Source organism: Ictidomys tridecemlineatus, chromosome 12 (genome assembly GCF_052094955.1).
Source record: "Ictidomys tridecemlineatus isolate mIctTri1 chromosome 12, mIctTri1.hap1, whole genome shotgun sequence".
NCBI classification, from domain to species: Eukaryota; Metazoa; Chordata; class Mammalia; order Rodentia; family Sciuridae; genus Ictidomys; species Ictidomys tridecemlineatus.
Genome location: NC_135488.1, coordinates 8690712 through 8716215, shown reverse-complemented (window position 1 = coordinate 8716215; position 25504 = coordinate 8690712). Strand labels below are relative to the sequence as shown.

At 41.1% G+C, this 25504-nt stretch overlaps 1 protein-coding gene across 17 annotated transcripts in view; it reads left to right on the top strand.

Moving 5' to 3' along the window:
- The first annotated feature begins 370 nt into the window (after positions 1-370).
- Positions 371-25504, top strand: part of LOC120885096 (nephrocystin-1-like) — a 65910-nt gene continuing 40776 nt past the window's right edge. For 7 of the 17 annotated variants that reach the window (XR_013428405.1, XM_078028003.1, XM_078028007.1 and 4 more), the window contains exons 1-7: positions 371-486; positions 3587-3660; positions 8602-8661; positions 9657-9781; positions 11743-11947; positions 13401-13502; positions 21945-22073. Coding sequence is in view for 9 of the 17 variants with exons in the window: in XM_078028003.1 (XP_077884129.1) it covers positions 8602-8661; positions 9657-9781; positions 11743-11947; positions 13401-13502; positions 21945-22073 (621 nt within the window). In the remaining 8 variants the exon portion in view is untranslated. Of the gene's footprint in view, positions 487-3586; positions 3661-8601; positions 8662-9656; positions 9782-11742; positions 11948-13400; positions 13503-13614; positions 13737-14519; positions 14651-16622; positions 16686-17044; positions 17088-18017; positions 18103-18337; positions 19996-20082; positions 21767-21944; positions 22084-25504 lie in introns of those variants that run through there. The other 10 variants (XR_013428406.1, XR_013428407.1, XR_013428409.1 and 7 more) reach the window with 10 other exon arrangements.

Genomic DNA, 25504 nt, shown 5'->3' with positions numbered 1-25504 from the left:
CCCAGAAGACAAATAACTAAAAGGTAACTTTGAAAGCAACAGTATGCGCCAAAATCATGCACCCGGTGAAGGCTACACTGGACAGTTCTTGTAGTTATGAAAGTGTTAAAATGCTCAAATCGCATCTTAAGATTTGCTCAGTTAGACTGGCATGAGTAAACAGCATAAAACAGCACCCCAACCCGAGGTAATAACGATACGCTGTGGCACGTGTAGTTTCGCACACCCGGGGTTTCCCTAGTCAGCAAACTTGGCGAGCATGCTACCGCTCTCACCTTCTTCCCGCCAGCAGTTGGCAGGTAAGCGGGGCTAGAGGGCGGGCGCAGAGTGGCGTCATCTTCCTGCGCCGCCTTAGTCTCCCTGGCAACCGGCGCGCGCCGGGCGCCGCGGCCGAAGAAGTGCTGCTACGCCGAGGAAGTGCTGCCACGCCGGCCACGGGATCCGCTGCAGGCGGTGCGGCGTCGCATTCAGGAGCTGAAGCAGCAGGTACGGTGGGGCCGGGCGCACCCCGGGGTGGGCGAGGGGACTCGGGACGCCGCGGCGCTTTTCTCCCAGCGACCCCACTCCCTGGGAGCCGGCGTCCGACCCAAACGCTTCGCACACGCGACCTCCCCGCGCCAAACCCCGCTCCAGCCTGTGCTGCGCCTGGCCCGGCCACCCAGGGAACCTCCCGATGGTCCACTACAGACCGCGTTCCCCGCCCTGACGGCCCCCAGCCGCCGGGTCTGCAGCCCAGGGCTGCGCTGGAGCTGCCCTACCCGCGCCCGCCCCGCGCTCTCCGGGGTCCCTGTCCCTGGAGCCACCGCTCTTGGGGCCCAAGCCTCAGGAAGAGTCCTACTGTGTCAGGACTGCAGGACCTAGAGAGCGAGCAGGGACGTTAACTAGAGGACACACAAGTGATGTCAGCATGAAAGTTAACTTCAAAGATAAACCAGTGGCAAAGGAGATGAACTCTCCCAAAGACTGTGAAAATGGCCACTCACAGTCTTGGGGGAGGCGTGGCCGGCCTGGCATCTAGACTTGCTGCTCCAGGGTGTCAGGTTCAGCTTTCTGGAAAGCACTGTGAGGAGGTGTAGCCCATGTGCATGCGACCAGGCTGGGTAGTGGAGTTCCAGAAACCTGCCCTATGTAATAATGAAACGTTGGGACAGAGATTGAAAGATAGTAAAAGTACTGGTCTCATTGTTGCTTAATAGAAAAAATGATACACTTTAATGAGAAGGAATAGGGGAATGAATACCTTTTGATGGGATTTAATAATACTATTACTAAACTTTTGTTAAATCTTAATGTGTTAGGGAAAATATTTGTGATCAAATGGCAAGTTAACAAAAACAAAACGGAATAAAAGGTATCTTAATGACGTTTTTCTATATATAGTACATGAAAACGATATAAAAGAAAACATGCTGAAATGGTGTCTCTGTGGTGGAATGCTGGGAGTAGTGTTTTTTCTCATTTTTAAGTACACCGAATGCCTATGCCTTTTTTTTTTCCAGTACTGAGATTGAACCCAGGTGTGCCCTATCACTGAGCCACATCCCAGCTTTTTTATTATTTATTTGTTTTTGTGGTACTGGGGATAAGTCTGGGGCCCTGTGCATGCTAGGCATGTAAGTGCTCCACCACTGAGCCACATCCCTAGCCCTTTTTATTTTTTATTGTGACACAGAGTCTGGCTAAATTGTTGAGGCTGGCCTTGAACTTGTGATCCTCCTGCCTTAGCCTCCATAGTAGCTGGGATTATAGGTGTGTGCCATTTCATCCCAGGTCTATTACCTTTCGAGAAAAAAAAAAAGTAAATAGCAATTAATAGGTTCATTTTTTTTTTTCAGATTCTTTATCAGTTTGCTAATTTTATTTTGTAAAAAGGATCTATTGCTAAGATTTTTACTCTAAATAAAATTATTTTATATCAGTTAAAAATAAGCCAGGCACGGTGATCCACTCCTGTAATCCCAGCAGCTCTGGAGGCTGAGGCAGGAGGATGGTGAATTCAAAGCCAGCCTCAGCAAAAATGAGGTGCTGTACAACTCAGTGAGACTGTCTCTAAATAAAATACAAAATAGGGCTGGGGTCATGTGCCCCTGAGTTCAATCCCTGGTACCTAAAAAGAATTTAAAAAAATAAATTTTAAAATGTACTCAAGAATTTGGCACATAAATATTTAAGTGACTTTGTATTGGAATCACAGTGGTACAGCAAAAGCAAAATTGTCTCCTGGTAGAAATGAAAAATAAAACTTGATGGAGTATTGACTTACTTACCGGTAACTTACTGTGGTTCTGCACTTAATTTTAAATTTAGTGGGACATTAAGAGAACCAGGAAATTTTTCAAAAGTAAACTATAAAAGCAGTTAGTAAAGCAAAAATAAAAGATGATTACAAAATTATTCAACTTGGGGACAAATTGATTCAGGAACCACTTGATACCTTGAATATCTGGAAAGGATGTTTTAATAGTATTAGCTCCTTCTTTCTTGTATCCACAAAAGAGACCTGAAAAGAAAGTGGACGGGGCTGGGGATGTGGCTCAAGCGCTAATGTGCTCACCTGGCATGCGCTGGGGACACTGGGTTCGATCCTCAGCACCACATAAAAATAAAATAAAGATGTTGTGTCCACCGAAAACTAAAAAATAAATATTAAATTTTTTTTTCTCTCTCTCTTAAAAAAAAAAGAAAGTGGAATAAATTTCTAGCATGGTATCCATGGGACAAGGAATCAGCTTCCTATTTGGGTCACTGAGTGTATGAATTTTGCAAATAACTCAGGTGGATGCCAAATTATAAGGACAGAGAAGAAGCTAGTGGAATTTACTTTTTTATCTACTTTATCTTTTCCACATAATCTGCAGAAAAGAAACCAAAGAAAGGTGTGCCTTTTTGGAGGGGTACATTGACAAACATGCAAGTAGTCTTTAGTAACACAGGACGTCATGACAAAGTCATGTAACATTTGATGCAATGAATACTATTTGGTAATAAGGAATAAACTTATGATACAACAGTGTGGAAGCATAACATTACATGGTTCATGTAGACAAGAGTTCATACTGTACAAGTTCATTTATATAAAAGTTCAAGAGCAGGCAAAATTTAGGGTGGAAAAAAATCAAGACAAGTTTGAGGAGGAATGGGATGGAATTTACTAGAAAGGACATTGGAGTTCTATGAGGTTTCAGTTATAAACACACATGTTTGTCAAAATGCAGCAGATATACCTTTTAGGTTTGTGCATGTCTTTGTATGTTTTACATCAAATATTCAGCTCTCTTAGTGGTACCTATAGCACATTATTTAGGGGGCAGTGTATTGATGACTGCGGTTGACTTCAAAATGCATAAAAATAAAGTGGGTTGATGGATAGATAGACCAAATAAGTAGGGTAAAATGTGAACAGTAGAATCGAGGTAGTGGCATATAGGTATTTGCTATAAAATTCTTTCGACTTTATTGTATGCCTAAAAGTGTTTATTTCATAAGGAGAGAAAAGTAAATTTTTATTTCCTAAGACAATAGACATAACTGAAATGTAAGAATCATAACTTAATATGATGTTTTAAACTGTCTTCGTTTGCCGTAGGTTGATAGTCTGCTTTCTGAGAGCCGATTGAAAGAAGCTCTAGAACCTAATAAAAGTCGAGATATTTACCATAGGTAAAGTATGCTCAATTATTGGGTTTTCTCGGGACTATACTTATATCTCAGTGAGTTGGATTTAAGGCACAGAAGTTGTTTGAGACTTTCTTGCCCTCTTTCCCTTCCTTTCTTACTTTTTCATTTTATTTAACTATGTTTCACCCAAAAGACAAAATAATAATGGTAGATAATATTGAGGTGACAGTGAATAAGATTTTCTAAAATGTACTTTTAAATATTTTCTATCATTATCTATATCTACCTGGTCTTAATTTGAAATGATAAGATCAAATAAAGAATAGTAAATATTAAAAAGAAGCACCCTTCATTTATTTTATATGTGCCGGGCATTATAGTCTGTACTCCTCAAACTTTTTCTTAAATTTTTTCAGTAATACCATAAGGTACTTATTAACATAAATAAGAAAATCAAGGCTCACAGCAGTTAGTTAATGCATCTAGCATTACTTGGCTTTAAGACACTAAAGTTGGGAGCCTATGAAAATGTTTTAAGGTGGCTTAGAAATGCAGAATTCCTTGAAGCAAGGGAGAGCACTTGAGAATCTCAGAGGGGCAGGGTTTAGTCCATTACAACCAAATGGAAGGATTGCAGGGTGATGTCATGAAGGTCTAGAAGGAACCAGCTACACCTAGTGGTTGTGGGCTTGTTGCTATTGTGCAGCAACTAAAATCTGCTCAGAATGCACTGTGGTGGCTCACGCAGAATTACCCTAGGCCCTTGGCTCATGTAGCCCAGAAATGATCAGAAATCTTGCTAGAAGCAATTTGTCTTTGCTTGGGATAATGACCTTTAATTTTCTTGAAAAGGTACTGTGTTCTCTATATGAGTAAGTAGTTTCTGGTTTTAATCCCTGGGAAATTTTAACATTAAATAGACATAAGGAACTAAACTGAACTAGACTGCTAACACTTTTGCATTAAGTTCAGAACATCATTAAGTAAATCTGCATATTTGGGGGTATTTGAAGAGTTTATAGCATTCAGAAGAACACTGAGAAGGGGCACCAGGAGATAAATAGTAAATACTTAAGTAATAAGACCATGGGGAAGAAAAGAAAAGAGCATGAGATTCATTCTATTAACAGATTATTTATTAGAAGTATTTGGAAAAGTTTTACTTAAGCCAGCAATTCAAAGTGCCTAAAGGCAAAGTAAAATATAAATAATTTTTAAAATGTCAAATGGAATTTAATTTACCATTATTGGCAGGATTGATTGTTTAAGGAATTATTTCAAATTAAGTTAATTAATAATAGTGAAGAAAATAATAAAGGTAATCGTGCTTGCTTTGCTAGATTTAAAAACAAAATAACATATACGGACTATATTTGAAGCCTTGGGGAAAGCTAAGCTTTGAATTTTCTTTTAAAAAATATTAAGCTTTGGGGCTGGGGATGTGGCTCAAGCGGTAGCATGCTCGCCTGGCATGCGCGGTGTGCTGGGTTCGATCCTCAGCACCACATAAAAATAAAATAAAGATGTTGTGTCCACCGAAAACTAAAAAGTAAATATTAAAAATTCATTCTCTCTCTCTCTCTCTCTCTCTCTCTCTCTCTCTCTCTCTCTCTCTCTCTCTCTCCCTCTCCCTGTCTCTCTCTCTCAAATTAAAAAATATTAAGTGTTTATGGGGAGAAGAGATTGAACCCAGGCCCCTTTGCCACATGGTTACATCCTTCGTCCTTTTTATTTTTTTCTTCTGTGACAAGGTCTTGTTAAGTTGCCCTGGCTGGCCTCAGACTTTCAATCCTCCTCCTCAGCCTCTAGAGTTGCTGGGATTGTAGAGGTGTGACACCCTGCCTGGCAATAATAAGTATTTTTAAGCCATAGCTAGCTTGTGAATAAAATGATCCTTTCACAGTCCCTTAAAAATTCACACTGATGTTTGCAAGTCTGAAAATGTCATTTTTCCCTTATGTTTGATTAATAGTTAGCTGGTTATAGAATTTAAAATAATTGCTACTAAAACTTTTGAAGGCATTGTTGAGTTTTCTTTGAATGCAGTGATGCTGGTAAGTCCAATTATCGTTCCTTAATAATTAGCCTGTTGACTTTTCAGCCTTGGTGTTTTGAAATTTTAGCAGAATATATTTTGGCATTGTTTTTATCTGTTTAGCACCAAGTGGATAGTTTCACTTTGAAAACTCATATATTTCTCATGAGCTCTGGGAAATTTTATTTTACTAAAGATCACTTCTTTACTTCCATTTATCTATTTTTTTCTGAAACATTTTTGAGTCGGGTATTGAATATCTTGGATAGATTGTCTAGGTTTCTAAACCTCTCATGAATACTTTTGTTGCTTGTCTTTTTCTTATGCCTGGGAGATTCTCTTGACTTTTTTTTTTTCTTCCTAAATGGAATTCTAATTGAGGATTGGGTAACAAATACTGACAGCATTTTGTGTAGCAGCCACAATTAAGTTCATCAGACATTCCAAATAAAACACTAACAAACATTTTTATAACTTCTATGAATGTTTAATTTACTGATCACCTTGTTCATTTACTAGTGTTTTTTCTTGTTTTCAATCTTTTTTTTTTTTTTTAAAGTATCATATTCCTGCTTTCAGATTTTCTCCTTCCATGCTTAGGTTTGTTTTTAAGTTTTCTTCTGTTCTTTGAATTGTCTTTGCTTCCTTGGTTCTCGGATTCCTATTTATTTATTTATTTATTTTACATTTTATCCTTATGTTGCTGGTTTTCTTTATTTAGTCTGGTGGCCCTTTGCTATTCATTTTTATTTGAGAATGTGAGCCTGGGTTGATTATTCTAGAGCCCTTTCTCGGGTTCTTCCACTGTGGCATATCTTGGTGTCTTTCCTGTTAACACCATATGCTGAATGCAAATCAAGTTCTTTGCAGGTGGACAGGGCTCATCATGGGGTCAGGAACCAGCCTTTAGTCTGAGGAGCCTTCAGTGCAGGAATAGGTGTGCTGGAAAGTTCTTTAGTAATTATGATTCTCCCCAAATCATTTATTATTATTATTTTTATATTTTAAGAAGAATATTCTGGTTCAGAAGGAAAACAGAAGGTGAGATAAGAGAAGAGAGTTAACAGGCTGGGGATTTCTCTAAATAAAATTTAAAAAATTACTACGTTTATTACAAAAGAGCCTTAACTAAATGCAAACTTAATGAGAATCTTTGCTCTTTCCCCGAGTAATACAAAAACCCCTGATGGCTTTAAGATTGATTTTCCTAAACGTGCACCCATGTGCATCCTAGACAGACCTTCATGATCCTGGAGTGTTCTGCCGGGTGTCCCTTGTGCCTGTGTGACACTTGATTAAAGTGTCACTTGATAAAAGAACATGCTTCTGTTTTTTCCATGAAGCAGAAATTTGTTGCCCTCTCTTGCTGGCCCATGATCCTTTTCCATTCTTTGCTGTTTGGGGTTATTACCTTCGAAAACACTTTAGTCATTTTTTGTTCGGTTTCAGGAGGCAGCGAAGATGGGTGTGTGCTTAGTTTTTATCCTGAACCGGGAATCTTCAGTATCTGGGCTTTTTGAGGATTTGATAATTTTATAGATGTGAAGGAGATAATTATAATTATTTTCTTGGATTGTGTATTATAAAATAATCATTTTGCACTCTGGCTCTCAAGTGAGATTTCTGAGTTCTTTCTTTCAGCAGGACATCTGTCAAAATAAGCAGCTTTACTAAGTCTCATCTGACAAAACTCTGCTGCTGGATTCTCCCGGGTGGGTCAGTGGCTCCTGATGTGCCAAGACCAGCGGTTGGTGACATTCTGTCTCTTCTGCCAGCCTCAGCATGTTGATGATGTCTGTCCTCAGAATTGCAAAGTCCTTAGGGGGCAGTATTTAAGAGCAGGAAGGGGAGGGGGTTTCTTAATGCCTTGCTGTAGAGGCTGGGGGCAGGGGGCATCCTGAGCATGCTCTTTTATGTTCTGTTGGCCAGCCCAGGTGTCCCCCCACCACCTGCCCATTTCACAAAGGACTTTTGACTCCTACCCCATTTCCCTTTTATGTTACTTTATGTCATTTCACTCACATCTGTAAGAGAAAAACAGCTCCAATAACACAGAAATCACTTTTCAGAGAGTGAGAGAAAAGCCAGGGCTCCGAATACTAAAAAAAATATTTGATTTTTGAAAACTCCTCTGGGTGCCACGGCACACACCTGTGATCTCAGTGGCTTAGGAGGTTGAGGCAGGAGGATCATGAGTTCAGAGGCAGCCTGAGCAACTTAGTGAGTCTCCAAGCAACTCAGGGACACCCTGTCTCTAAATAAAATGCAGAAAAGGGCTGGGGATGTGGCTCTGTGGTTCAGTGCTCCTGGATTCAATCCTTAGTATCAAGAAAAAGAAGGAAAACTCCCCTATCATCAGTTGTACCCCATTTTTGGTCATTTTTTGTATCTCTTCTCTGGGTGTCTGAGACTTAAACTGAGATATATGAGCTGTCTCTGTAGCCCAAAGCATTGCACCTGCCACTGCCACTAGTCCGAGTGCCCACTCGGAGTCCCCGAGTGCCCACCTGCCCTCTCTGCTGCCCTCCCAGGGACCCACTGGGGTTCTTTTTAGAACCTTATTTTCTCTGCCTGGAGTCGGGCTTGTTGGGAGACTTACACAGCTCTGGTGGGGGTCAGTTGTGTCTCATGTCCAGTTCCTTGGCCTTGGGAACTGTAGAGCTGGGGAGGCATCTTAGAACCCAGAGCCCCTCCGCATTTTAGACTCAGGAGACTGAGGCCCCAGGTCCCTGACATTTCTGAGCCTGGTTTTCCTTCCCAGGACCTTGGAGTGCCCCTTGGATCATCTAAAGCAATGGGTACAAGGTTTTTACATGTGGATTTTTAAACATTATTCTTAACAATAGCCAATGGCCTTGCCTGCTTAGTGATTGAATGATTTTTTAAAATAGCTTTCTAATTGTGACAACAGAAAAATCATTATATTTTCTTTCTTTTTTAAAATTTAGATGTGTCCAGTTAAACAGGCAATAGATGAGAATAAAAATGTTCTTCAAAAGCTAAGAAAAGTAAGTATTATGTGAATCATATTAGAAAAAAAACTTTTTATATAAATATTTTCACTAAGAGGAATGAATTGGAGTCAGTAAGTTCCTGGGTTTGCATTAGAAATAAAGCCTAACCCAGAGGTGCTCAGTGGGGGCATGGTCTCCCAGGTGTGCTTCAGAGCAGAAGAGAACCTCCAGCCCTGCTGAGCTCTTCAGCATTAAGGACCCAGAATCCCAGACACTGCCTTTCAAATGTGTGCATTGTATAACTTAGATGAGGTGCAGTTTAGAGCCATTTTGATTTTAATCCCACTGTGGGTAGAGTCTAGCCCTGGGTGAGTGGAAGGAAGTCTGGTCTCGGTGGTGGCTCTCACAGCAATGACTGCCAGATTGGAGGAGTAAGCTTTACCCTTGGCCATCCCTTCAGGACTTTTTTTTTTTGTATGGCCCTGAGTTTCATCTACATGTCTAGGGCTAGAGGCTCATGGAGCAAGTGGAAGTCACCTGAAAGTGTCCCCTGCCTGTTACTGCATCTGAGTGTCTCTTCTGCATTTCTGCAGTGACACAGAACTTTTCAACGCAGGAGGCAGGCTTGCCCCGAGTTTGAAAACCTAGTTAACCCATTTCACAGATGGGAAAACAGCCTTCAAAGGTGAAGAAACAATGTCTCTGTCAGTAAGTGGCAGAACCTGGGACCAGCCCTCTCCTTTCTGACTCTGGAGCCGATATCCTGTCAGACCCTGTCCCCTACTTGACTCTAGAGTGTCTGCAGTGCTCAGCAAGAAACAAAACGAAAACAAAACCATGTGGTTTTGTGTTTTCATTTGGCTTGCATTCCAACTCAATTACTTAACTACATTTCTTTTAACTCTGATGTATTTCCCTAAGGTAAGTATAATCTCACACTAGTCTTTATTTTGTCCTACAGCATTTACTGTGGTTTTTATTGTTATTTTTTATAAATGAATGTAATTAGGAAACTAAAATTCATTTTTCAATGAAATATTCTCTCCTAGGCGGATGAGTCTGCACCTATCGGGAACTATAATCAGAGAAAGGAGGAGGAGCAGAATTTTCTGGACAAGCTCACTCAACAGCTGCAGGTGCTTGCTGTGAGCACAAGCAGAGAACATAGAACTGAGTATGCCATCTTCTTGCCTTCATTCCTTTCTTTCAGATATTATGTTGCTATCATTTTTACATTTGATTCTGAAATAAATATATGCTATAATAGCATAGATTTGAAGAAATGACAACAGTGGTCTGAATAATGAGCAGTTATTGTGCATGATAGGACACGTCAAATCCCAAGAGAGATGTAAAGATGTGCACGTCCTAGTCTTTGCCCTCAGGTTACTCAAGATGTAGTTGGGAAAGCAAAACAGAGGTGGGAGAAGCTACGTAAACAAGTGTTAAATAACTAGGATGACGCCCTGAGTGTCAGTGTTGATGGGTAAGGAAAATGACTTGCAGTGTCTATTGACAGGGTCCCCTTTCTTATAAATGTTTTTTAAAAATTTGAAGTAGACACATAATTGTTTTTCTGCTGGAGAGAATGTTAATAATCTCTCTCACAAATTACAAAAGACTTGTAGGTATAAACAAACCCAATTTGTAGGGAGCAACAAAATATCAGTTATTTAGACCCTTCAAATGCTGTTCCCCAGCTTTTTACACTGTGGGAAAAATGCTAAGAATATTGACTCGAAGATTCTAGAATTTTCACTGAATTCTAGTATTAAGAATGTCAGATTAGCTGATATTTTACTTAACTTTTCCACCACAAACAACTATAAAATCTGTGCAAATAAATAATATGCATTCGTTTCAAGTGAACATATAACATTAGCCAAAATGAGCCATATAGGACCAGAGAGCAATTTTCAATAAATTTCAAAGAATTGAAATTGTATATATTTTTTGATCTCTTAGAATTATATTAAAGGTCAGTGACAGAAAAATAACTAGATATTATTAAAAGTCTGCAAATTAAGTTACATAGTTTATCTGTATGACCCATGAATTCAAGAAAGTGTTGCACTGGAAATTGGAAAATATTTCAAATGATAAAAATGTATGACTCTGGGGCTGGGTTGTGGCTCAGCAATAGAGTGCTTGCCTAGCACGTGTGAGATGCTGGGTTTGAGCCTCAGCACCACATAATACCTTTAATTATTATGTCCAACTACAAGTAAAAAAAAATTTTAAAAAGTATGTATGACTCATGGGTTGAAGCTTTCTAAGTAGTGCTTAGAAAGGAATTCATAGCTTCAATGAATAATTTTAAAAGATACCAAAAATCAATTATTGAAGCTGTTAACTTAAGAAGCCAGAAAAAGAACAAGGTAAGCCCAAGGGAAAGGAAAAAATACAATGGGAACAGAAAACAGTGACATCAACAGATAAACAGTGGTGCAAACAGCAAAGCCAAACATTGACTTTTCTGTAAATATTAATCAAATTGATAAATTCTTAGCAACACTGATTAAGAGGAAAGAAATACAATAGTGATGAAGATAAATGGCTCTAGGTATATCCAAATACTCCAGTATACATTCAAGAGCTCTACCACTGAGCCACCGCCTCAGCCCTCATCCTAACTGGCTCTGATGGGAAGCTCACTGCAGACAGACATTGTTCTAAACACTTTACGGATTGTCACTCACTTGATCCTCATGACAGCCTTAGGAGTCAGGTTCTGTTGTTATTTCAACTTTTTTTTATGAGAAAGGGAGAGCTTAAAAGAAGGTCACTCACGGAAGAGAGAGAGTCAGAATCAAAACCCCCACTTGTGTTTCAAGCACTGTGTGAGAGCGCTCAAGCAGCGTGTCCTGAATGGGGGACCCAGGCCGTGGGTGGGGTGCTCTTGTAGCACAGGCCTCGCTCATATCAACCACTCCTTGTCCACCCTCAGTCCTTCAGGTCACGTGTTCTCAGCATGGTTGTGGGAACCATTAGTTGTACTTTCCTTTCATTGCTTTTTTTTTTTTTTTTTGGCCAGCTCCAAAAATGGAACAGTTCTTCAAGGTACAGAGGTTCTGCTCCAACTGGGTTTGTATTCTTATGTTTTTTCAAGAGATCTCATACAAATGCTTTTTGTAGAACTGATGTGCTTACTGACAAAGAGGAAGATGAGGATTCTTCTGAGGAAGATGATGACAAAATGGAAGAAAGTGGTGGAGAGGAAGAAGAATCAGAAGAGGAAGAGGAAGAGGAACAAGAAAATGAATGTCCTAAACAAACAAGTAGAAAATACATTGCTCTTGGAGATTTTACTGCTCAGCAAGTTGGGGACCTTACATTTAAGGTAAGTAGAGAAGACGGGGACCTAGTGTAAGGAGAATGTTTCTAAAGGCTTAGTCTGTTTAAATAAGGAATTATGATTTACAAGCAGTAGTTATGTGAGAGTCTATTATTAAAGTTATCTGTTCTAAAGATTTTTTAAAGTGGCTTTAGTGTTGATAAATCTTAACAAGGGGTAAAATTTTATAATTAGTTTCTGAATGTCATATGTACCAAGTTATTCAGGTGGGTTAGGCAGTGTCCTAGCTGAGGTAGGGGAGCACTATCACACTTCTTCCTGTTGGCTTAGACTTGAAGGGGCGCACGTCCATTCTAGGCCTGTGCATAGATAAGTGTCAGGTGGGATAGAAAAATGAAGTTGTGGGGTCCTGTTTGTTTATGCAGAGCAGGGATCAGACCTGGCCTAGCTGGGTAGGTGATCTACCCCTGAGCTACAGCCTCAGCCATGCAGGTGTGGTTTGTAAAGGATTTGAGACAGTTTTCTGCTAGTGAAATGATTCAAAGAAATTTTTATTGAATATATGAATCTTGATCTTTTGTTTAACTTCAAAGTGTGACACTCATTAATAGTAAAATATGCAAGATTATTGTACAACTAATATCTTTATTGTTTTTTGTTTGGTTTGGTACCAGGGATTGAACTTGGGAGTGCTTTACCACTGAGCTACGTCCCCACCCCTTTTTTTTTTTTACTTTGAGAGAGGGCCCCTTGCTAAGTTGCTTAGAACCTCGCCAAGTTGGTGAGGCTGGCCTCAAACTTGCAGTCCTCCTGCCTCAGACTCCCAAGTCACTGAAATTACAGGCATGTGCTACTACACTCAGCTAATACATTTTAATTCATAGGTTTTTTTTTTTAACTTTTCCTGGAAAAATGCCACCAATACTAAATAATAATGTATATTCTAAGAAAGTCTTTGCTTTTACATGTCTTCAGTAGTGGAAATTACTGTTTTTCAAGGATGGATTATATTTTGTACATGGACAAGTATTGTTTTCAATGGACAAGTGTTGTTGAAAACATGGATTAGGTAGGTAGGAACATTGGGTAAACTATTTTTGTTTCAAAATAGGGCTTAACTTAATAGAATCATTTTTCTTCAGGGATTTATATGATACTCCTGGAAGAAATTTTCCAAAGAGAGACTTACAAATTCAAAAATATTTTCTGCAACAATCAAATTGCTAGAATAAGTACGGGTCCTCATAAATGCTTGTGGAAATGGTCCCCATTTGCATGTAGAATTTGAATGTGTGTTGAGCAACCCAAAGGAATGATTCATTTATAGTCACAAAGGTATTGGGGTATGGCAGTAGGGAAGCATTTGATAAAACTTAGGATAAATTTTGAATTAAGGAAATATTTTCTTTTTCAGTGTATATTTTAAAGCATTAGTAATTAAATGCTACTCATGACTATTGAGCTTTATTTTTAAATTTGTACTTTGTTTTGCGTTAAGAAAGGAGAAATTCTTCTTGAAATTGAGAAGAAGCCTGATGGTTGGTGGATAGCTAAGGACAGCAAAGGAAACGAAGGTCTGATTCCCAGAACCTACCTGGAGGTGAGTCTTTATTGTTTATGCTTTCTCCTTCAGATAGATCTCATTTTCAGTTAAACATTACGCTATATTCTTGGATCAGTTGACTAGAGAATGATTTGAAATTTAAATTTAGTTTTACAGAGACAGGGCGTGGGGAGATGAGGTCCTGGGGGCCTGTGAAGAGCTCGGGTGAAAGTGAGCCCGGGAGCATTCTCAGCAGGATGTGGCTCTGTGAGCCGGTGGTGTTTATAACAAGTAAGAGGCATTTATTATCATAAAACATGGCCTATGTCCACTTGGTGTTTACTTCCACAAATACATGACCCCCTTACCAAGATATCAGCATACTGTCCATGCCTGGTTGGTCCTGAGTCACAGCACATGCTGCGTGGTGCAGACACCTGTCTGGATGAGCTCTGTTGGATGGAAATAAGAAAACCCACACACGGGATTCCAAGTCTTCCAGTGACCACACTGAGTTCCTGACAGGGGGGCGGGGTTATTCTCTGACACCACGGGTGTCATTTTCCATATCAGCTCCTTAGCACCAGCCAGTGTCCAGCAACTCAATTGGATTCTGGCCTTAACTCCTGGATTTAGCACAGGTGTCATACAGTAAGGGCACAGTCCCACTAGACTGCCCTCTGTTCAGATGCCAGTCACATGTCCCAGCAGCCACTTGTAATTCTGACTGATTGGCTAAAAATTCAGAAGTCTCCTCTCCTTCTGCAGGTGTCTGATGATTCCCTAGGGTGACTCACAGAACTTGGGAGAACACTTTCCAGTCTGTCCTCTGTATCTGAGGATACAGAGCAAAAATATCTTAATACAGTTGCGTCTATATTGAACATGTACAATTCTTTTCCTTGTCGTTATTTTCTAAACTATACAATATAATAATCATTTATTTGGCATTTACATTGTGTTAGAGATCATAGGTATTTTGTATATGATTTAAGGTATGTGGGAAGATGTGTACAGGTCATATGCAAATACTGTATCATTTTATATAAGCAACTAGAGCATCCTTAGGTTTAGTATCCATGGAGATTCCTGGGACCAATCCCCTGAGGATACTGCGGGACAACTATACTTGGATGTACCAGTTTATTATAAAGGATGCAACTCAGGAACACCAGTGAAGAAGACGCACAGGGCAAGATGTTGAGGTGGGGCATGCAGGACCTAAGCATGCTGTTCCCCAAAGCCTTTGTGTATTCACCCACCTGGAAGATACCCAAGCCCCAGCCTCCCGGGGGTTTCTATGGAAGTTTGTTTATTCTCATTAACTAAATCACTGACCATTGGTGATGAATTTAATCTCTAGCTCCTCCATCCTCCCTGAAGTTTGGAAGGAAGAGCTGAAGGTTCCAACCTTTAATCCCTTCCTGAAGCTGTCTGGGGGTCCTCTAGAGGCACCTCACTAGCCTGCACACTAGAATGGTTGAACTTCTTAGGAATAAGAAAACTTCTTATGAATAAGAATTCAGGAAATTCCAAGAGATTTAGGAATTCTTTGCCAGCAAAAGACACAAATATATATTTTCATTACACACATTAAGAAGTAAACCAATAGGGGGAATTATTTTTAATATTTTATATTGTCTAATATATCAAAAATATCGTTTCAACACATGATCTATATTTGGACATTGAGTTACTTGTTTTATATTAGGTTCAAAATCCAGTGTGTGTTTACATGGACAGCACATCTCAACCTGTGCTAACGTGAAGAGCTGAGTAGCCACGGGTTGTGAAGGGCTATGCACCACGCAGGACAGGTCTAGGTCGTCCTTTGGAAGGCAGCAAGCATTCCAGCTCGTGGTGACATTTATTCAGGGTGTTTGCAACCTATAATCACCATCAATTATGCCACAAAGAACCTAAAATTAGCTTCTATGAGTTACCAAAAAATCTCCCCAAAGCAGCTCACCTGAGGTAGCTGCGTCTTTTCCCACACATGGAAGGATTGTGGAGATGGCTTTCTGGTGCTGGTTCAGGCCCCACCTGGAACTCCATAGCTCCAAGTGAGGCAGCTCTTCCTGGGTTACCTCTTTAGTTAAGTCAGTGGCCAAATCCTTTAATGATTCTGAGCAGCAAAAGGGAAAAGAGGAAAGAATCAAGAAATATGAGCTGCTATCTAAGAAGGTAAAAAGTTTTCTGGAAGTTAGAAAACTTCAGCCACGTCTCGACGCCCAGCATATTTAGTCCCCAGGCCACACCTAGCTGCAAGGGAGTCTGGCTGGCCAGATGGAGTCTCAGCAGGCCCGATGAGTCAGTGGTTCTGCTAGAGAGGAAGAGGTGGAGGGGGGCCACCTGCAGCCTGTTTGGATCAGTCTGCATGTACCTCTTTGTAGACTCTTGGTTGTTGCTCTTGGGTGAAATCCTACATGCTTGTCAGTGCTTCAAAGGGTTTACACCTTTATATCTTGATTTATTTTGCCAATTTTGTCTTGGCAAAATTATGGCCTCCAATGTCAAGAGGGCTTATTTCCCCATGCATCTGCCGAGGCTGGCCACTACCAGTTTTTCTTAGCCTTTGCCAGTGTGATCAACAAAACAGCCTCATAGTTTTTATTTGTACTTGTGATACTCCGAATAAGGCTGAGCATCCTTTCATATGATTTACGACCATTTGCGTTTCTTCTTTGTGGATAACCAGTTCAGTTTCTTTGACCATTTTTCAAATGAATTTTTTTAAAAAATCTTTTTCTTCATTTATAAGAGCTTTTTATGAAATTAACCCTTAGAACTTGGTGTTAATGGTTTCTTTATTGACCTTCAGCTGTGTGTATTTTTTATTAGTGAAATCTGCTAGCATTTCCAATTATGATTTTTTAAATTTTGATATCGTAACTCCAAAGGGCTTTACCCCACCTTTATTTTCTCCTATCAAAGGTAATTCTTTTAATTTTTTTCATTTGAATAAATTCTACCTGGGATTTATTTTGGTGAATTTGCTGTTTACTTTAGTCTTTGTCATTGTTTCACATAGTGAAGTTATCAGTCATGGGTTGAAATTTTTTTCCCTGTCACATATAAATTCCCCTCTGTGCCTGAAAGTTTCTGAAAGTCGTAGCATTTTTATTGGTTGATTTTTGTGTTAGTTGGAAAGCACTTCCTGTTTAAACACTTTTCCAGCCCTGTGATAAAGAAGAGGAGCAGGCGACAAGTGAAGAGGGCAGTGAGGAGGACACGGGGGGGGGGGGGGGGGGGGGGACGACACACGGACGGAGGGTGAATCCGAAGCTAATCAGAGGTACAGAGCGCGGGAGAGCGAGCAGCTTCTGCCGACTTTTTATTTATTTTTACTATTAAAATTATGCAAGATTTTCTTGAAATGGAGTCAACTTATACCTAGAGAGCTTTTCATATTATTGTTGACCTAAACGTCATGGCTACTTTAGTTTTGCAATTATTTTTAGTGCATTTAGTTCTAGCTTGGCCTCACCTAGAGATTGTTTGGTCTTCAGAATCTACTCAGTGTTTGTACTTGTTCTCTGATTCCTGTGGTGAGGGGCAGAGCCTGCGCCTGCACTTACCTGCTCTTTTCATTTCCCCAGAACTGATACTCGCCACAGTGCTGTTCAAAAAGCTATCTCAGAGGTTGGTATCTGCTTTCTATTAATAATACTTTATATTTGATGTCTTATAATATTTTTGGCAATTAAGACATTTGGGATGTCTTAAGTGTTTTATTACCTATAGTTCTGGTTGAGTTCAGATTCAAACCAGGATGGAGACTCTTCAAGACTGCCTAAATCTACCCAGGCTCAGGTGTGGAAGGTGCAGGGCAGAAGGCTTCTCTTTCTGCCTTAGCAAGCCTGAGCTGCAACCAGCATTTCTCATTAGGGCTTCAGTACAAGAAGAGTAGATCATCTCATTCATGGTGTGATTTCAGAGCTCGGAATCTTTCTCATTGATCCTATCCAGATTATTTATCATTTTGGCAAAGGCTGGCATTAGATTTTAATTATGATTTGAAAAGTCTGAAAAACCCAGAAAGGTAAGACACTATCTGTAATCCTGTCATTTAAAAAAAATGACATGACAAAATGAAAATACTCCACCCCGTGAGTAATCACCATGAACTGTTCAGTTAGCATCTTCTTGACCTTTTACTGCTCTTCTAACTCCCAAGGAGATGCTCGCGGTGCAGGTGGTTGGGGGTGCACTTATGCAAAGCACCTTACAGCTCCTCGGGCATCAGTAGCGGTATCATCTGCTGAATGGCAGTGCAGTTGGGGTGGGGCTGGAGCAGGAGCATTACAGTCACAATGTACTTGAAGCAGTGATCTAGAAACACAAAGATCTGCGCCCAGCACTATGTGAGCCCCAAGTCCTTGTGAGAGTGCAGATCCAGTGATGGCCACGTCCTCTTAGGAATTAGGTCACGTTGCAGCACTTTCCCGACATGTGCACGTGGTATTTTCCCATTGGGTTAGGCTTGCTGTGGTGCTGAAGGGACACAGTGGGGAGGTGAGGAACCATGGATGGAAGCAAGCAGACCACTTTTGTTTGTCCTCTCCTCGGCAGATGAATACTGAGGATGTGTTAACCAGCATGGGGGCTAGCCCCGCAGGCTTCAGGCCTTCCACACTCTCCCAGCTGCTGGAGGAAGGTACGTTGGCGCTCGGCCTCTGCAGCCATGCTTGGAGGCTAATTTTTCTCTGGTAGCTAAAACAAGTTGAGGAAGATGCCAAGTCTCACTTCTCTTTGGAGCACATCCTTTCCTTGTCCCACTTGTGACCATAAGCAAGGACTCCAGTTCTATGAGAGGACCATCTGTTTACCTGTGTTGTGGGCTCCAGCCCTTCCCTATTCTTTTTAATTGCCAGCCCTTTCCTGCTCTCTAGCCTGCCTGTCCTGCCTTCCCCTGCCACCACTGTGAGCAGCGCACCACAGTGCCACCAGCCCATCCCGTCCCAGCACAGTGCCACCAGCCCATTCCGTCCCAGCGAGGAAGCCTCCACTCCTCTGCTCCTCTTCACAGCAAGGGCTCTCCTGGAGCGTCTTCAGTGGGCTTTCTGATTCCTGTTCACCCTGGATTTCCCGCTACTTGGCAACTTTTGTCTAGAAGCTCATTTTGAAGGGGAGTCATGAGGGGCAGGCTGGCTCCTGGGTGCCTGAGCCATTAACTGTGGGTGGAAGGGCTGCTTCAAGGTTACTTCTGCTGGGAAGGTTCTTCCTGCCCCTTCCCATCCTGTAGTCTCAGGGTCCCTTCTACCTTGGCAGTGATGCCCGCTCTGGCAGCGGGCTTCCCTCCCACCCTGTGAGCACACGCACTAGTCTCATGTGCCTACTTCTCTGTTTCCCTCACTCAGCTGTGGTCAACAAGGATTCTCGGCTCCATTTCCAGCTCCTAGCACAGCCCATGGCACAGGGCAGGGACTCAAATGATTTCTTAAACAAAAAGTGATTTTATAATAAATGTTCTTCATGATAAACTGTGGAAGAGAAGTATAAAAATGCTTATTTATCTCCCATATCCTGCGTGGGCAAGGGAATGGCTTCCCTCCGGAGGGATGGGCTGGCTGTGAAGTAATAGTTTAAAAAAGTACCACGAGATGACCTCAGAACACAGGAAAGCAGTTTCAGAGCAGGGGCATCAAAGAGCAAAGCTGACCAGATGGGTCTAGCTCCTAACAAAGAATGGAGCCCACGCTTGCTTTATTTATATTGGAACACATCAAAGACTTTTGGTAGAAAATTCTTCACCAAAGCAGGATAGAGGTGGGGATAGGTCGGCTGCTCCATTCCTGACAGGTCATACCCATCTCCGGTGCTGTGCAGGACCTTTTGGCAGAGTGGAGGAGGAGTTCACTTGCATTGGGTGGTCTTGATAGCAGAAGTGCCACTATAAGTTCCCAAATACGAGACCTACCCCCTCGCTGGCTTCAGTGCTGAAAAGGTCCTTGTGCATTTTGTGGATGGATTCCTGCACTTTTGTGTTAAGAAGTAAAACTAGGTTCTGGGGCTGGGCTCAGTGTAGAACGCTTACCTAGCACATGTGAGGCACTGGGTCCATCCTCAGCACCACGGAAGAGTAAATAAATAAAATGAAGGTATTTTGTGCCTCTACAACTAAAAACATAATATGTGAAGAAAGAAGCAGGGCTGGGACTGGGGCTGGGGCTCAATGGCAGAGCACTTGCCTAGCATGTGTGAGGTACCAGGTTCGATCCTTAGCCCAACATATAAATAAATAAAAATAAAGTTACATTAACAACTAAAAAAATTTTAAAAAGAGGCAAAACTAATGGTTATGTATTTTTTTCTAAAATATATTAAAAATGTTACAAATTTCTGCATTTTATAGAAATATTTGAATAAATCATCTTCACTGTGAAGCATGTTGTTGGTCTAAACTCTTTAAGATCTTCCTTAAAACTATCTTAAAGTAGTCTTTTATCAGTTTTTATCTTAAAATTTTGAGCATGATTCTATCTTGGTTCATGTGTCTTGGAAAGCAAGTTGCTAGTAATCCCCTTGGCATTTTGGAAATATCTGTTTCCTAAATTTGTAGCATAATTTCTTAGACTTTTGGTTTTGAATTTCATTCTTCTTTTCATAAGAAAATAAAAGAAAGCTGTTTTTTCAGGGAATCAGTTTCGAGCAAGTTACTTTCTGCAACCTGAGCTCATGGCGTCACAGCTGTCCTTCAGAGATCTGATGTGGGACTCGAAGACAGGCACTTTGAGTACAGCGACAGCAGAGAAGCTGCAGCCTGGCTGCCGTTGTCCTGGGTCCAGCACATGAGTGACATGTGGCTTTAAAGCAGTGGTGTTCACATAGCCAAGGCAGCACCTAGACTTGGGCCCCTGACTCTGGTTTCTCTTAGCGGTTGTGCCCTCCTCCCATCGCCACAAAGGATGTAATACTGAGTCTCCCTGTTTGTCATGCTTTACCTCAGTGTCTTCATCTGGGAAGAGGGATGACAGTCCTCCTAACATCGAGCGGTTGTGAGAATTTATGAAGGCTTTGGCAGTGCCTGGCAGAGTATGAGAACGCAGTCAGTGTTGGCCAGCACTGTGCTTTGGATAGGTGCCCCACGGCCCATGGGTCAAGGCTTGCTGTCAGCCTGGGGGCTATTGGGAGGCAGTAGGACCTGGATCTGGGGCCTAGTGAGGGGAAGTTACATAGCTGAGCCACACCCATGAAGGGATTGTGGGACCCCAGCCCCTGTCTGTCTCCCATCTGCTTTCTGGCTGCTGCGAGGTGACACATCACACCACCATGTGCTCCCCACTTTGATTCCCTGCCTTGCCACTGGCCCCAAAACAGTGGAGCCAAGCGACCATGGACTGAGACCTCTGAGACCAAGAGCTAAGCAGACTTTCCTCTCTGCAAGCTGCTCATCTCAGATCTCTTGCAGTGGGAAGCTGCCAGCTCCTTCAGGAAGAGTAGAAGTGACATTATCTTAGTTGAGTGGGAATGAAAAAGTCGGCAGAACTTCATGATCACACTTTGTGGGTACCACGAAGAAAAAAAGATTTTTGCTATCCCAGTATTTGAAGTAAAATATGCTCTTGATCTTTAATTCTACTTTATATCTGCCTGTAACAGATATAAACTGCATTAGAGTATGTCACTCCCTTCCCATTTACCTTGACTTTACCCCTCAGTGGTGGCCGGGGTGGTAGGAAGGGGGGTGCAGAACTTGGTGCCCCTAATCCTCTCACCCTGAGCATCAACTGGCGCCTTAGTAGGAGGTGCTGTATTGCAAGTGGGCAGAGGGGCTGCTTGGTGCACCAGTGCTTAAACAGATCACAGTTAATGCCGTGAACTTGTGCCCGGGAACTAAAAACCCAGCTCTCATTACTTAAATAAAAAGGTGACAGATTATTGATATTATCTTATCTTTTGCAACAATATAAATTATTTAAATGAAAAGGCTTGTGATCATAAAGCAGAATGTAAAGTTTAGCTAAGTGAAGCTGTTCTTTAAAAATAAAAATACAGAATGCCAGTTTACTTATTCACAATATGACCTTTATCTGTGAAATAGATTTGAACAGTCAGACCAAACATGACATTTTATGTCAAAGCATCTAAGAGCCAAAGAGGAGGTAGCTGGGTGACATTAATGCCAGGTATCTTGGTTGTCATGCTAGGGTAACTGTCTACAATTCCACACATCGTATGGGAATGGACCTGGAGACTAGAATACAGTGATTCTAGGGTCAGGTCATATATTTTACCTGCTGGTACTAGTAGTCTTTCATTGAAGTTTTTAAGTAGTTAAGAAAAAAATGCAAATATTTCAAATATAACTTGACGCAAAATTTACCTGAAATAACTGGGTTTGATTTTGAACAGACTATTGAAACTCTGTGTATGTATATCCATGTAAAAGTTTTCCTTTTTGTATTCTATGTATATCTTCTTAAGCTGTGTTTTACAAATGATGCTTTGGAAATGGATTTGTACTACTATTAATAGGTTTTTGGGTTTCTCTTTCAGATTAAGTCAAGGCCAAGTTGTGTTTCCTTGATCCTCACCCTGTGGAGCTGTAAGATGATTTCTCTCCCAGGAACGAGCATCCAGGTGCTCAGCAGACATGTTCGCCTCTGTCTGTTTGATGGCAGTAAGGTAAGCTCACTGAGTTGACCATCTCACACAGGATGATGGAGAAGCCCTTGTGTGGTACCACACATTAAATGTGGAGTGCACTGTGTGTGTGAGTATGTGGTACCGCAGTGGGTTAACCCTGGCTCTTCAGTGTGTGATGTTGGTACACACACAGTTAACCCATGTGGGCCTTAGATCTCTTTATTTATGAGAGGGACTGGTACGTGTCTTCTAGTGTTGTGTACAGTTCAGGTCTAAGTATAGAGTATTGGATTTTTGAAAATGCAATGTATATCCAGCTCCCCAGGCAAGATATGGAGCATCGCCATCTCCCGTGAGGTCTCCTGGAATCCTTTTCTGCTCAGCTCTTCCCTGATTGCTAAAAGACCATTTTTTACCTAATACCAAATGATTGTCTGAATGACTTCTAAAAAAATAATGTATCTTTCATGAGATGTAGCTTAAGTGGTGCTTAGGTAGAAATTCATAGCTTTAATTGCATATACTAGAAAGAGGGAAGGTTTAAAATCAGTGATCTAAGCTGGGAACTTAAGAGACTAGAAATTGAAGAGTGAGTTAAACCTAAGAGTGTAGAAAAGAGGAAATAACAAAGAGTAGAAATTAATGAAATAGAAAACAGATGGACAGAAGAGAAAATCAATGTAGATGAAGGTTGATTCTTTGAAGAGATTAATAAAATTGAAAGATGCCCAGAAAGTCTGACCAAGATACTTTAAAAAGAGTGAAAGAAAGCTGGGCGAGGTGGCACATGCACACCTGTAATCCCAGCAGCTCTGGAAGCTGAGATAGGAGAATCGCAAGTTCAAAGCCAGCCTCAGCAACAGTGAGGTACTAAACAACACAGTGAGACCCTGTCTCTAAATAAAAACAAATAAAAAAATAAAAATAGGGCTGGGGATGTAGCTCAGTGGTTGAGTTCAATCCCTGGTACAAAAAAAAAAAAAAAAAAAAAAGGAAGAAAACAAATTATCAATATCTCCCATTGAAATAGAAACATCATTACTGATCCTGCAGACACTGAGGACAATAAGGGATATTATAAGGAATTGTATGCCAGTAAATCTGACAACATTGATGAAATAGATAATTTTATAAAAAAACATAATTTACTGAAACTGACATAAGAAGAAATAGAAAATTTGAATTTCCCTTTTAAAGAAATTACAACTTCAATTAAAAAACTTCCTACAATGAAAATTCCAAGTCCTTATGGCTTCACTCTAGTGACTTCCCGCAAACATTTAAGGAAGGAAGAAATAATACCCATCTTATGCAAACTCTTCCAAAGAATAGAAAAGGAGAAAACATTCCCTAAGGTATTTCCTAAATCTAGGAAAAACATGACACCAAACGATGACATTACAAGACCAGTATCCTTCATGGATATAGAAACTAAAATCCTAAACAACATTCTCAAGTTGGATCTAGCAATTTATAGAAAGGACAGTAGGTCATGACCAGCTGGAATTTCTCCCCATGTTCAGATGTACACACCTGTGCATCCAGCATTGGACATGCGAAATTGTAATGTTATTTCATCATATTAGTAGATGAGAAAAAATCATGTGAACATCTCAATAAACAAAAAACATTGACAAATTCCAGTGCCCATTCACGAGTTTTAAGAAATTCCCTACAAACTAGGAACAGGTGGGAACTTCCTCAAATTTATAAAGAACAAGAAAAACCTAAATTTGTATCATTGACAGTGAAATGTAGAATTTTTTTTTTTTTTTTTTAGTCTAAGATTAAGAACAAGTCAAGGATGCTAAGAAATAAAAAGATAACTCAGTTTTTTAAATGAGCAAAAACTTGAACAGGCCCTTAAAAAAGAAAACATGAGAAACTAATAGGCATATAAAAATATACCTAACATGTAATACATTATTAGGGGAATGTAAGAGTTTACAGTGAGAGACCCACTTAGATGCTCCATACAAGAAGCCCACCTTAAATAGAAAAGGTAAGTTAAAGGGAGGAGGGTTCACTATTCAAGATATTAATATCAGGCTGGGAATGTGGCTCTGTTGTTGAGTGCTTGCCTGGCATCTGCAAGGCCCTGGGTTCAACCCCCAGTGCATTAAAAAAAAAAAAAAAATGTCAAACAAAGTAGATACATACCCACTCACCCCGTGTTAGAGCTTCAAAACACATGACCTAAAAATTGATGGAACTGAAAAAAGAAATGGGAAAAGCCACCATTATAATTGGAAACTTCACTACTGTTCTCTCAGGAATATAGAACAAGCAGACAGAAGATGAGAAAGGATATTAGGAATTGATTAACCTATTGACAAACTAGGTAGAATCAGTATTGAGCAGCACTTCACCTCTAAACAGTAAGAAGCATGTTGTAAGTGCATGTGGAATATCCTCCAGTCTACACAGGTGGACCTGGGTCAGAAAATAAACCCCAACAAGTCTAAAAGAGTTGAAAGCCATGTACTGTATGGCCTTTGAGCATGTGAGATTAAGCTAGATATCAGTAACAGAAAGATCCGTGGGCAAAGTCTTCAAATGCTTGGAAATTAACAGATTTCTAAATAATCAATGAGTCAAAGGGAAATTAGAAAATATTTTGTACTAATCACAAAGTGGAAGTGAAACAGACAGTCTGGTAGATGTCAGCTAAAGCCTAGTTAGAGGGGTTCCCAGAGTGGGTGGGAGCCGCAGAACAGCTCCTCATAGCCTCATCCCCTGAGCTGAGGAGCCCCAGGCCTCCGTGGGACGTGCAGGCAGAGGCTCTCTGGGGAGGGGACTCCTTGGGAGCAGGGTGGCCACCAGTGTGGAATCCTGACTGGGAGTGTCTGGAAGGCAGGCAGTGTGAGAAGCAGTGCGCCTCTGTCCTAAAAATAGCAGAGGGCACTGAAGGAGGTGACATGATGAGATTCATGTTCTGGAAAGATCTCTGGCTCCTCTCCGAAGAATGAATAGAAAAGATAAGTTAAAGGGAGGAGAGGGCAGCCAGAGGGGACTCAAGTGGACCACTGGGGACAGGGCCATGGCACAGCATGGCAGGCAGAGGACAATAGGCATCATCTTGAAGAAGCAAAATCTGGATCCAGCTTGCTTAGGATTGCCCCTGGCACTGGCATTTGCACAACATGGGACCTTGACCTTGCTCTCAGGCTCCTCCTTTTGTACCCCCTGGGATCAATGTGAGCAAACTGGGTTAATATAAGTAAAGCATGGAGAACAACACATGGAGCATAATAAGTGCAACCAAAAGAGTGATGATGATTACAGCTTGGGTGGAGATCAGGAGGGAGGAGATGTAGGAGGCGGCAATCAATGAGATTGGTGGTGGGCTGAGTGTGAAGGGAGAGCAGGTGTGGGGCGGGCAGTAGGTCTCAGACATCTACCCCTGGATAGACCATGGTCACCCGCACACAGGTAGGAAGGCCTGGGGGAGGACTGGGTGTGGCGCTGCC